The sequence below is a fragment of the Muntiacus reevesi genome, chromosome 3 (assembly GCF_963930625.1).
Source record: "Muntiacus reevesi chromosome 3, mMunRee1.1, whole genome shotgun sequence".
NCBI lineage: Eukaryota > Metazoa > Chordata > Mammalia > Artiodactyla > Cervidae > Muntiacus > Muntiacus reevesi.
Genome location: NC_089251.1, coordinates 244,796,319 through 244,809,816, shown reverse-complemented (window position 1 = coordinate 244,809,816; position 13,498 = coordinate 244,796,319). Strand labels below are relative to the sequence as shown.

General features: G+C 34.8%; 1 protein-coding gene across 4 annotated transcripts in view; it reads left to right on the top strand.

Moving 5' to 3' along the window:
• Positions 1 to 13,498, top strand: part of TLK1 (tousled like kinase 1) — a 160,931-nt gene that overhangs the window by 91,849 nt on the left and 55,584 nt on the right. For 2 of the 4 annotated variants that reach the window (XM_065931742.1, XM_065931741.1), the window contains exons 4-6: positions 6,294 to 6,369; positions 9,645 to 9,691; positions 11,674 to 11,769. In XM_065931742.1, the coding sequence (XP_065787814.1) occupies positions 6,294 to 6,369; positions 9,645 to 9,691; positions 11,674 to 11,769 (219 nt within the window). The remainder of the gene's footprint in view (positions 1 to 6,293; positions 6,370 to 9,644; positions 9,692 to 11,673; positions 11,770 to 13,498) is intronic. The other 2 variants (XM_065931744.1, XM_065931743.1) reach the window with 1 other exon arrangement.

Below are 13,498 nucleotides of genomic sequence, written 5' to 3'. Positions count from 1 at the left end.
ACCTGACCTCTCGCCAGTGACTACCACTTCTTCAAACACCTCTACAGCTTTTTGCAGGGAATGTGCTTCCACAACCAGCAGGACACAGAGAATGGTTTCCAAAAGTTTGTCGAATCCTGAGGCCTGAAATTTTGCACTATAGAAATAAACTTCTCTTTGGCAAAAATGTATTGACTGTAATGGCTCCTATTTTGATTAATAAAGACGTGTTTGAGCCTAGTTACAAGGATTTAAAATTCATGGTCCGAAACCACAATTACTTTTGTACCAACCTAATACATCTGTGAGAATGGCAGGTATAAAGTAGCTTTTAAAAATTGAAAATGAGATTAAATATTACATATTTTTAGGTATTGAAGTGGTTATGGATGCTGTATGTTTGTGGAGGGAGTCAGAATCCTTCAGGCTTTTAAAAATGTGAGCTGGTGCACTTTAGGTTAACTTAAGGTAGCATACATTTTAGTTGGGGGTTGCCTAGTTTCTTTTTGGCTGTCTACCATCTTTGACATTACGTATTATTAAATGATAAAGGCAATACAGCAGAAAATAGGCTACATTCGAAATTGCTGATATGTTGATTGGATTTCCTTTGAACAGCAAGGAAATGCTTTTATTTGGTGATAAGATCCCAAAATGTTGCATACATAAACTTTTCCTATTTTTTATATTGAATTCTGCAATATAACATAGATCTTTTAGGTATCAAAGATTTACAGATAATTGTTAGTATTAAAGTTTGACTCTTGGGCAGAGAAAGACTGAGAATTTTTCAGGTCATGTTAGCTCAAAATCATCCTGGAATTAGGGTATACATATTTTGTGATAGATTTTATCTAAGTGTAAATTGGATACAAAGCTGCAAGGAGGTTCTCACTACAGAATTTCATTTTTTCATATAGGGCATTATTCTAACCTAATTTTTACAGCAAAGGTTGGAAGAAATAGTTTCTTGTACATTTGATATTCTTGACTGGAACATCTATTTTACATTGATTATTGTTATAAGGCTCCAGATATCCCTTTTGGTATGTGCTATAAAATGTCAAAGATTTCTTCTGTCTCAAAAGTAGTTTGACAGATTCTGCCTAGAAATGTGAATGAAACATTGTTATTACCAGCTGTGGGCAAAAAGGTTTAAGTGCCATTTGTCAAAAGTATAGTGACCTTGAATTTGGTACCAGAGTAACTATATGAATCATTGAAGTAGCTAATGAGTTGTACTTTTTAAATCAGTCTTTAGTAAGTGAATCAGTCAGAAAAAATTCATTCTGACAAGTTTGAGGGTTGAATATTTTGTTATACAGATATTACTTAATATTAGAGAAACTTTTCTTTCTACCTTATTTTTTCATTTAACAGAAAAAAATTTTAAATATTTGTTAACTAAATAATTTTATTACATGTGATGCTGTCTGGCTTTTGTTTTTGTTCCATTCATTTGGAGCTTATGATCTCTACTTAAGGTAGAGGTGAAGAATAAATTTTAATATCCACTCCTCTTTTACTGACATTATAATATCTTTTCACATACTGTTACAATTTTCTGTCATGCATTTATTCCAGTAATTTAAAATATCTTTCTACCCAAGGAGACCTGGGTTCGGTCCCTGGGTTGGGAAGATCCCCTGGAGAAGGGAAAGGCTACTGACTCCAGTACTCTGGCCTGGAGAATTCCGTGAACTGTATAGTCCATGGGGTCGCAAAGAGTCGGACACGACTTTCACTCTGGTCGGAGGCTTGTAGAGTTGGTGATCAATTTTCAACAATCTGTGTTGCTTTCTTTCCCTCACTCTGTGATAGCTTTAAGGTTCTTATTTTCTTATATTTGGTCTTATTTGCATTGATGAAAGGCAGATTTATTTTTATTTTAAGATAACTAAGAGGCCACATGATTAGATGTAGAAACCTTGTTTAATAATCACTGACTTAAATTTCAGATGAAATAGAATATTAGAACATCACTATTGCCCCTTGAGTCCTTTAAGTTTATCTGTTTTTTTTTTTAATTTACTTCTAACTCGAGAAAATGCTTATAAACTCACCCTAATATCTTGGAACATTTAAATGCCAGAGTAATCATTCAGGTTTTGGTATGATTACAAACTAGAAGTTTTAAAACTAAATGGATTTAAAGAATGCCAATTTCTCCTTTCATCATGTTCTCCTAACCACTGTTCCACTGTATGCCAGAATTCTTTGACCTTTTATAATTACTGTAGTCTTTACATCTTTACTTTAAAGCCAAGTCATAGTATTTTGCCTTCCATAATGATCCTTCCCATTGTGCCCAATTATAGTGCAGTAACTGAGAAAAAATAGAGGAAAGAATGACAGTATTAGAGCAGTAAGAAGTTTGAAAGTGTTCTATATAAAATGCTTAATGTGTACAAGTTTTATGCCTTACAAAATTAACAGTGATGACCTGATTGATGTCCCTTAGATTTTCTAGGAAACTGATGTTTGGTCAGGATCAGGGGTTTTCAAACATTTTTGAAGTCATTGATCTCTTTCTTTGAAGTAAATCTGGTATACAGTCTTGATCTTAAAATAAGATATGCTGTGTTCCAAGGGATAGGGTATGGGATAGGATGTATTTAGTGGCTCGACACTGGAGACGGGAATGGCAACCCTCTCCAGTATTCTTGCCTGGAGAATCCCATGGACAGAGGAGACTGGTGGGCTACAGTCCATGGCGTCGCAAGGAGTTGGACAAGACTGAAGTGACTGAGCACACACGCACTCACTGGTGGCTGGAGCCTCAACTCAGCTGCCTGCTCCTTCCTTTCCTTCAGTAACTTTGGAGACACAACCTCCTCTCCCCTGAGGTGTCCCTGGATCACAGTATGAAAGTTGCCGATAGTATTCTGAACTTTTTTTCAGTGATTAGCCATTTTAGAGGTTAAATACTGGTGAGTTTCTGACTATCCTAAATCCTCAAGTTTTGAAATCTCAAAATAAATACATACACAAAGGATGACCTGGGAGAATTGGCAGCATTAGGCTTCATTGAGAGTTTCTGTTTTGTTTAATATAGGTGTTGCTCAGATAATTTAAAATTAAGAACCAGAAAACTGCTTAAAGTACATTTGTCTCAGAGTTAGTGATGTAATCTTTAGGGGCTAGACTAAAGGCCGTAAAGAGTATAGTTGAGATCAGAGTTGACTGGGGACCTTAAAGTAGAAACATTGTTTATTTTGCAAACCCTACAAGGAATTTCTAAACTATTAGGTCAAAAGCTGCTAATCATTTAATGAATGACACTTGATTGAAGTCTTGGAACATACAAGTGCACAGATATTTGGAGTAATAGGATAGCCATTCAGATAAGCATAGCTTACTGATACAGACTATACACTGTTCTAGATGTTATTTTACTTATGTTTCTGGTATATTTCTCATTAGTCCCCTCAGTCCTTTTATGCCCCTGTTATCACATTTAAAATTGATGAGAAAATTGAGTCTTGGTTAAGGAACATGCTGAAAATTATGGTAAATGGTAGACCCAGAGTTGGAGTCTTAGTCTTTGTTTCTTCAGAGATCCATGGTACTTTTCTTATGAGAAAATATATGGTCCATTGGGCTGACAGAGGTGAGAATGAAGTCAAAGGTCAACACTAGGTAGTCATACTAGGATGTGAGTGCAAAAAGTTCATGGGAAGGCAAAATGATGCGTTTATAATTTCTATGTTTACTTTACAAGCAAATTTAGGTATATCTAGGTTTCCCTTTCTCATCTTTTGCTTTGCTCTGCTTTTCAGTTATTAGCTGTTTCCAGCTTTTTACCCACATTAGTCTTAGACTGCAGTCTTAAAATTAATTTTAGTCCTGTCATCCTTTTTTCCCTTCATTCTCCTTTTTCCTTCATTCTCCTTCCTCAAATTCTTCTCTGGTTTAAAGGAGGGAAGCCTGTTGCCTTTTTTTCTTTACTGTAGTCATTATGCATTTGAGGGTTTGTCCTGATAAACAGAATGACTTTTCTCCCAAAACTGTCGCACTTCCCTATTCCAGAAAAGAATTTTAATTCAGGGAAATTTTGCCTTGGAGGAAAAGTTTTTACTCAGTTACTGTCTTTAAAGAAAAAAAAAAAGGGAAAAAAGGACCTTAAATGTCTTGAAGTCTATATCCAATAAAGTATTTAATGAATGTTATCCCAAATAAGTTTGAGAATACCTTTGTATACCGTATCTTTCCATTCCATCCCCACTTGGAGGTAGCCAGTGAATGCTGGCATTTTAATGGTTCTTAGAAGCATTTTCAGAAACTGTTCTGAAAAACCATATTTCCTTGACCTTATATTTTTATGTAGATTAAATTGGGAAGGATATGAATAAATTATTATTTGGGATGCCTCCTTTGTTTTAAAATCCATTATAGGATTCCTTATAAAACTGTTAACTTAGAATTTTTAATCTGATATTTTTATTCCAACAGAAATAGAAGATTAGTTATCATTTAAGTCTGAGTTTGGTGATTATGAAACTAAAGTAATGAACTGTTTATCCTAAATTGCTTGTATGTCAGTCTGTCTCCTGAGTAGATTGTTAGTTAGAGTGGCTCTCTTTAATCTCTTAATTTATGATGGCAGTTAATTGGACATAATAAATTTTATTTATGAACTTAATGACCATTTGAAGTATTTTTGTATTGTTGATTCATTCAGTTACTTCTTGATGTAGGACATATAATCATGACACATAGAAGGAGGGGAAAAGTGTATTTAGGGCATGGAAATACACAGAATTGAATCTGATTTGAATCCTGGTTACCTTGAGTAAGTTGTTTAATATTCATATATTTATAAGGTAATATTAAATAACTATGCTAGGCATGAAGGTGGGAGGAGGTGGTGGGGAAGAAGGTGTAACTTCTGTCTTTAAAGAATTCACAGATCAGTAGCATTCACTTAAACCTCTCTGAATTTGTTATGTTCTTGGCAGAATGGCAGTGAGAGAACTTAAAATTCCCCAGATAATAATACCTTGAGGAACTAAAGAGGTTCAATATGAGTTAGTTTGATATTGAGCATCTATATAAACCCCAAGGTATTATACCTCATATCATCTGTCATTGTGTTTTGTCATTCGTACTATTTAATCACAGAACTACCCACAAGAGATATCAAAATGTGGGTTAAGTCCCTTCCTTGTTGGAGGACTACATTGCCTTTAGAGAATTATTTTAAGTTGCCTTGATGTTTCGTTCATTCAGATATTCTTTGTTTTGGCATCAGATATATTTGCCAGACTTCTAGAATTTGAGGGCCCTGTGCCATTGCCTTGTGCACATTTGGTTTTAATTTTTCGCTAAACACAACATTCTGTCAGACTCCACAAAAATTGTTGTTTTAGCCTGATGAAAGTACTTCATATCAGTTAAAAGAACAAACCTGTAATTTAAGAACAAGCCATCGTGTAGTACAGAGCTCTGCAAACCTTTTTTTTTCAAAGGGCCGGATATTTTAGGCTTTATGTGCCATACAGTTTCTGACAGAACTACTCAACTCTGCTGTTGTGGTGTGAAGGGAATTATAGACAGTACATAAATGAATGAGTGTGACTGTGTTCCAATAAAATGAAATTTATGAACACTGAAATTTGAATTTCTTACAATTTTCATATGATAAAATAGTCTTGTTTTGTTTTTGTATTTTTCAGTCATTAAAAAATGTAAGAATTATACTTACATTATGGGCCTTGCAAAAAGCAGGTGGCTAGCCAGATTTGGCCAGCTGACTGTTAGTTTGCAGACACCTGATTTAGGGTATAATCTATGAATTTGCTGTTATTGTTGGATAATAATTTTCAAGCATTTAGGTGAATGGTCCTTTTTAGTAGGGATTATATATGTTAGGATTTATGTTCTGCTCTTTTTTCCTTGCCCAAGTTTATAGAATATATGTTATATATATATACTTTTACAAAATATATGTTAATAGTAGAAAACTAATGGGGAAGACAAATGGTGTTTTGTTATTACTGTGTGGAGGTTTTTTAAGAATTTAAAGGGCATCTTTTAAGCCTGATTACTCTCAGATAATCTCATCCACCTCAAGTCACGTTCTATAAATTTCAAGTAATACATACAAGGCCTTCTACATTTCGAATTTTAAAAATTCATACAATAGCTGTAGAAGTTTATCTTTTAAAGAAATTGTATGTAAGTAATTAGACATTCACATTGCATGATCACTATTTAGCAAAATTTCTTACTTAGAAAATAAAAATGACATTTATAGTTATTATAGAATTTTGTTTTGTTGAAACTATAAAACTCTGTTAACTTGCTTTCTGTAGACACCAGAGAAGAAACAATCAGAATCATCCAGAGGAAGAAAAAGAAAAGCAGAAAACCAGAATGAAAGTAGTCAGGGTAAGTGAAACAAAATCTTCCTTCATACCCAAAGAGGTATTTGCAATTAATTATTCTGGTTTTTACTCAATAATTTGTTTAAAAGTTTTCTGTTTTTGTGATTTATATAGAGACTGTGTAACGTCTGCATTAATAATAGCTTAAATATACTTTGTGTAAAAAATATTATGAAATTGGAGTCTTTTTGTAACACAGGTAGTTTGCTTTCTGGTTACTCTTTCTAACATTTACTTTATTTTTTTGAGAATTAGAAAGTGTCATGTCCAAACCTGATATGCATTACCTTTATCACCTTTCTCTGTTCTCTCTTTACATGAAATATGGTGTTGAAATGACTTCTTGTTTTTAGATAAGAATTTTATATCTTGCTTTGAAACAAATACCTAAATTTACTCATTCCTTTTATTTAAAAAAAAAGACTATATAAAAATGATTGAGGTACTTCATTAAAATATATCTTTTTCTTTCCATACCTTTTATTCATCCTTTTTTGCTTTCTTTCCATATCCTTTTTTCATCTTTACTTCTACATTTTATATTATAAAACTAGTACGGAAATTACTTTCACTAGACTGCAAAACTTCTTATAATGGATAAGATAGTATTATCATTTAATTTGGTTTCTCAAGATTAAATACAATAAAGTAGACTCTTGAATCATGTAATGATGATTTTATGCATATATTATGTGTTTTGGGGCCATTTTTAGCTACGAAGTCTAGAGCTATGAACCCATGGCTTACTAGTATTTACATGTGGCACTGGCATCAAGAAATATATTTGCAGCAGCTGTCTTTGTGGAAAGGGGAAGTTGAGTCACTCTAGCGCCTTTCTCTAAGTTTGTGCTATTTTGTATTTCAGTCTGGCCTGAGGTCCTTTTTGATCTTAGTGTAGTTTCCTCAAGTTGTGGTTAGTGAACTTGGATTTATTTCAGTTATATTAGTTATGATAGTTTTAACATTAAAAGCTCACTTAAAAGCAGGTCCCAATATAGTGTGGGACTTCTGGGTTGGTTGAGCCAGCCTATGTCTTTAGGAAGCCACGTCTTTTTCTCTGTGATCTGCCTTCCACAAAATTGTCTACTTTTTTCTTTTATGTTTTTAGGACTGTGGCCATTTTTAATTGTATCTCCTCATTTCATCTTCCACACTTGTATTTGCTTTAGAGAGAGGTTGGTTTTCTATGTGCTTTTCTTTTTTTCCTCTCTTTGACGTAGGCTTATTTAAGTTCATAGCAAACCTCTCCTGTCATCTTCTTGGTCAGAAATGGGTTGTGTATCTATTCCAAAACCAATTATGTCCATGAGAGGTATTATTGCCCTTAAAATCAGGCCTGTCTCTGAAATTGAAAATGTGGTAACATTCTCCTTAGAAATATAGGCCTTGTGCAGAAAGCATGATAACCTGAGCAAAACTGGATTTCTGATTAGGAGGAGGAGAGATAGGGAACTCCTAAGAATGGAGGCCAGATAGGAAACAGCCTTGGAAGAAAAGCTATGACCAACCTAGACAGCATATTAAAAAGCAGAGACAATACTTTATAGACAAAGGTCCGTCTCGTCAAAGCTATGGATGTGAGAGTTGGACTATAAAGAAAGCTGAGCGCCAAAGACTGGATGTTCTTGAACTGTGGTGTTGGAGAAGACTCTTGAGAGTCCCTTGGACAGCAAGGAGATCCAACCAGTCCATCCTAAAGGAAGTCAGTCCTGAATATTCATTGGAAGGACTGATACTGAAGCTGAAACTCCAATACTTTGGCCACCTGATGTGAAGAACTGACTCATTGGAAAAGACCCTGATGCTGGGAAAGATTGAAGGCAGGAGGAGAAGGGAATGACAGGATGAGATGGTTGGAAAGCATCACCGACTCGATGGACATGAGTTTGAGCAAGCTGAGGGAGGTGGTGATGGACAGGGAAGCCTGGCATGCTGCAGTCCATGGGGTCACAAAGAGTTGGATATGACTGAGCAACTGAACTGAACTGAAATTATATGTTTTATGCAGGGGAGGGAATGTTAACAGAGTAAAATTTGGATTCAATCAGGGAAAAAGAACTGGGGAAATAGTTTCTGATAGGCAACCCAAAAACATCTCTGTCTTCATTAAAAGATGGCACCACTTCAGAATCTGCAGGGAAGTTGTTATAGGAAGGAGGGAAATTCCTTTCGTATATAAAACCTTACAGTCCTCTCTGACCTCTGAATAAACCTGTACAAAGCTATTGTTGAAAATTTCTAGGTTGTATTACTTCTTAGTTGTTTTTTTTTTTTTTTTTAATTCCCCGTACCTTGTTTCAGGAAGGAATCTGAAGTTGTTGAACTTTTAAATGTATTGTTTGTTCATCTCAGTAATGCCTGGCAAATAGTAACCACTCAAGAAATGTTTGTTGAATAAAATAAGTGAATGAATGTATTGAATCGATAAATGTTTATATTATCCAATGCTTTTGACTCCATGCTATCGTTAATTTTTCTTTTGTAACTTGAAGAAATTATGTATTCAGTGTAATTCCAATGAAGGATGGATAACTTCCATCCAAAATGCCGTATTTCTTAGCAGCTTCTCAGTTTAGTATTTATAAAATTGATGAAAAATTCATTTTATTTGCTTTTTGTTTTTTTTTAAGTCCATTTTGGAGCAAAACTTTAATTAAAGAACTATGATCTGTAATAATTTTGACCACTTTATCAAAGTGGCCATGGAAGCACAATATTTCAAATTTAGTTTTTGAAAAAAATCCTATTAATTTGAAAATACTTTCTAGAAAATCAAACATTTTACAAAATAGTGTTCATATTAAAGCATGTTATTGTCAGTTTGTTATGATTTGCATTGACCGAGCTTTTTTATTATTTATAGATATAAATTGGTTTGTCAGTTATACAGCTGGTGCTTTTTTAATTGATATATTTTTCATTGATACACTTTTATGAAGTTAGTAGCCATGAAGCAATATGAATAACGTCGTTTTAAAAGCAGGCAGTCTTTTAATATGACATTTTTCTGATTTTCCCATAGTTGAGACTTTTAAAATTGACATGTATCTATTGGAATATCCTTTGATTTTTGGAATTGTGAAGTTGGCATCTGACCCTCTGAGGAATCTTAGTATTCTTTTAATGCCCATCACCACCCAACTAGAATATCATATTCTTAGCATTATTTTTGTGTGTATTAGGGGAATTAAGTTTGGCACATTCTCTTTCTCATATAATATGTGATAGATAGTCACGACTGACTTTAAATCTGTAAAATTTTTTACTTTTATATTTTAGGAAAAAGTATTGGGGGACGTGGCCACAAAATTAGCGACTATTTTGAAGTAAGTTCATTGAGGAATATCTTTCAGTTCTTAATATAATTCTGCTCTAGGCTGTTTGAACCACCAAGTCTGCTTTTGTTGATCTACTTGATTAAAGCAGGACTTAAGTACTATGTGATGTCCTGTCTTTCTAGGAACATTAAAGTTTACTTTTACTTTGGTATGGCACATCATAATTTTCAAAGGACTTTCTCCCGTATTTTCTTATAATAGGTCAGGCGATGGTCAAAGCAGGTATTAGTATTCCTGTTTTAGGTGAGGAACCTGAGAACCAGAGATGTTAAAGTAGCCTTCTTGTTTAGTCACGCAGCTGTGTCTGACTCTTCTGTGACCCTGTGGACTGTAGCTCTCCAGGGCCCTCTGTCCATGGGATTTCCCAGGCAAGAACACTGGATCGGGCTGCCATCTCCTTCTCCAGGGGATCTTCCTGACCCAGGGATTAAACTCGAGTCTCCTGCACTGGCAGGTGTATTCTTTACCACTGAGCCACCTGGGAATCCCCTTAAAGTATCCTACCTAAAGGCAAATTTTAAATGGAAGAGCCTCTAGAATTCTTTGTACTGTCAGTCGAGATTTTATTGTACCAAAGCAACAGCTGAGGCCTGTGGATGGAGATTAAATAATGATAGAGATGTGAATCTAAATACTCCCTGAAAATAATAAACAGTGGTAAATTTAAATTTTTATCCAATCTGGAATGTTTCTTCGCCTCTACACAGAAACAGTTTTGCCTACCATTAAAATAATATAAAATATAAAATGCCTACCATATAAAATATTAATGTGATTACTAAAATAATAATCTAGTCAGTTGAAAAAATATTTATATTTACTTGAGAGAGAGCAGAATTTGCTGGTTGAGAGACGGGCTGTATTTTTTATATGTATATATGTATATATATATAAATGCTGGGTTGGGAAGATCCCTGCAGAAGGACATAGCAACCCACTCCAGTATTTTTGCCTGGAGAATCCCATGGACAGAAGAGCTTGGTGGGCTCTTCTCCATGGGGTTGCACTGAGTTGGACATGACTGAGTGACTAACACAGTCACTCTCTTTCATTCATATATATATATATATCCTCCATTGTTTTTCTTTTTTGAGTTCACAGAGTCTAAGTTAAAACTGTTGCAGACTATAAGATACACCTAAAGCTCTTTAGTTGCTGTCAGTCCCTTACTGTTAATATCATTAAAAATCTTTGCCAAAGGTAGGGTCTGTTCAGATAAACACATGTCAAGTGTCTTGAATGCCTACTATGTGCTGAGCATTATGCTAGGCAGTATAGATAAAAATCCATGGGATTTTCCAGGCAAGAGCACTGGAGTGGGGTGCCATTGCCTTCTCCGATAGAGAAAAAATTTAGACCAAGTTCTTTAGCTGTAGGAGGTTGTTTAATGAACGCACTGGGAAGTCTCCTTTTCTGCTGTTCATACCTAATACCCATAGATGAAGCCATTAGCAGCGAATTGTTTTTCACTTCCATTCTTGGTTCAGAAACATGAGAATTTAGAAAGCTATGGAACAGATTAGGTGGCTTCTCTTCATATGCAGTTAAGTCATTCACTGTAATGCATGTAAGAAAGAATTGATTTTTATTAGACTTTGTGCTGTTAAGAAAGGACTTGGTCCAGTAGTTCTTTTATAGTGCTATGAACATTTGGATACTTAACAGATCTTGGGAATGACAGTTCTGTTTTAAGATAGTTGATTAACATCTACACATCTACGTGTAAAGAGATTAAAGTTTCTTGGGATTAGAGATCCGCTGGCTTCACAAGCATAAGGGAACTGCTAAAATTTGAAGGAAAAATAAGACATGTTCTTTGTTCTGGGGGAATTTGTCTTTGAGTCTGCCACAAAAATAAGATACATTTAAATTAATTCATAATGCCATGTCTAAAACAACATCTTTCTAAACTCTTGTTTTATGTGTGTGTATATATATATATATATAGTGGTGTTTCCTTTTACCCTCAGTACCAAGGTGGAAATGGCTCAAGTCCAGTAAGAGGCATACCTCCTGCAATCCGTTCGCCTCAGAATTCACATTCACATTCCACTCCTTCTTCATCTGTAAGTTTTTACATGTGTAGTTTTTATGTCTCAGAGGTTATGTGTACTGAATGAGTAATTTTTATAATTTGTCTTTATTGAGGCCGTTTATATATGTGTGCTTAGTCACTCAGTGGTGTCTGACTCTTTGTGACCCCATGGACTGTAGCTCACCAAGCTCCTCTGTCCAGGGGGATTCTCCAGGCAACAATCTGGAGTGGGTTGCCATGGCTTCCTCCAGGGGATCTTCCCAACTCAGGGATCAAATATATAAATATTAGCATTTATCTTTTTTAGAAAGTCTTTCATTCTATTGAGGTGAGTTGAATTCTTTTCAGTGATTTGATGCTGTTAGAACTTTATTTCTGAAAATGAGATTCTTAAGTTAAAGATTTTCTGAGTTAATTATTTCCAAGAAGTAATGTTTCTGTAGAAGAATGATGGGACTGGGAATTCCTTGGCAATCCGGTGGTTAGGTCTCAGCACTTTTCACTGCCGGGGCCCGAGTTCGATCCTCGGTCAGGGATCTTATCAGTTAAATTTCTTAACCACTAAAATGGTAGCATAATTCCTTTCTGGGAATCCTTGAGAAAAGAGTAGGCAGCTGTCAGCCTTGGATAATGTAGTTTGGGGTAAGAAAAGGATCTTGGACCTAAAAATTCACTTAAAACTTTTTAGCTTGTTTCTAATGTTTTTAAGATCCAGTTCTTTTATATGCATTGCTCTACATATTGGATTTTATTTACTGTTTTTTTTACTTTCATTATGTGAAAGTTCATTATATAACCAGAATAGCAGTGTTGGCTTTCAGTAATTTAAAGATGAATTAAGAATTTTTAAAAATTAGAGTATGTCATTTATTCAAGTACACTGTTTTAACTTCCAGTGTTGCTTTCCAGCCCTTTTTGTAGATAACATACTTTTTAATGTCCTACTCATTTTGTACCTTGGAAGACATCTTATTGCTATATACCAAGTAAAGTATAAAACTCAAAAATAGCTTGAAATTGTAGTGATAGCATTGGTACATGATGTAATCGACTGTTTTCAGTGAACTTATTTTAAAACTAATGACTAGTTAAACTGTGCAACTTATCAGTAAATTAATTTTATATTACACATGGCCATGCATTAGGGCTTCCCTGATGACTCAGATGGTAAAGAATCCACCTGCAGTGCAGAAGACTGGTTTTAACCCCTGGGTTGGGAAGATCCCCTGGAGAAGGAATGGCTACCCTCTCCAATATTCTTGCCTGGAGAATTCCATGGACAGAGGAACCTGGCAAGCTAGAGTCCATGTGGTCCTGCAGAGTCAGACACGACTGAGCAACTAACATAACAGTAATAGCATGGGCATGCATTGTTGTCCCTAGTGCTAAAAGAATTCTATTGATATATTGAAGTCTTTCAGTTTTTACTTTTTGAACCATCATAAGCTGTTTTTAATAATTTTGTTTTAAAATGATGTATTTGACCTTGTTATATTTAACAGATTGAAAGCATTCGATTTTCTTCTATGACACCATACTGTAAATTCCGTGAGGGGAAGGCATATACACGTGACAGTTTTTGGTTGAGTGTCTGAGACAAAGGCGCATACCTGTCTTTCTGTCTTATCTGTTTATCTATCTATCTATCTATCTATCAAATGGCTGGTTGTCTCTTTTACTGGGCTTTGTAAGAGGGAGGTACAATGAATTCTTATTAAATAAATGGTGATAAGAAGTTTTTAAAATTCAGTTATGTTTTG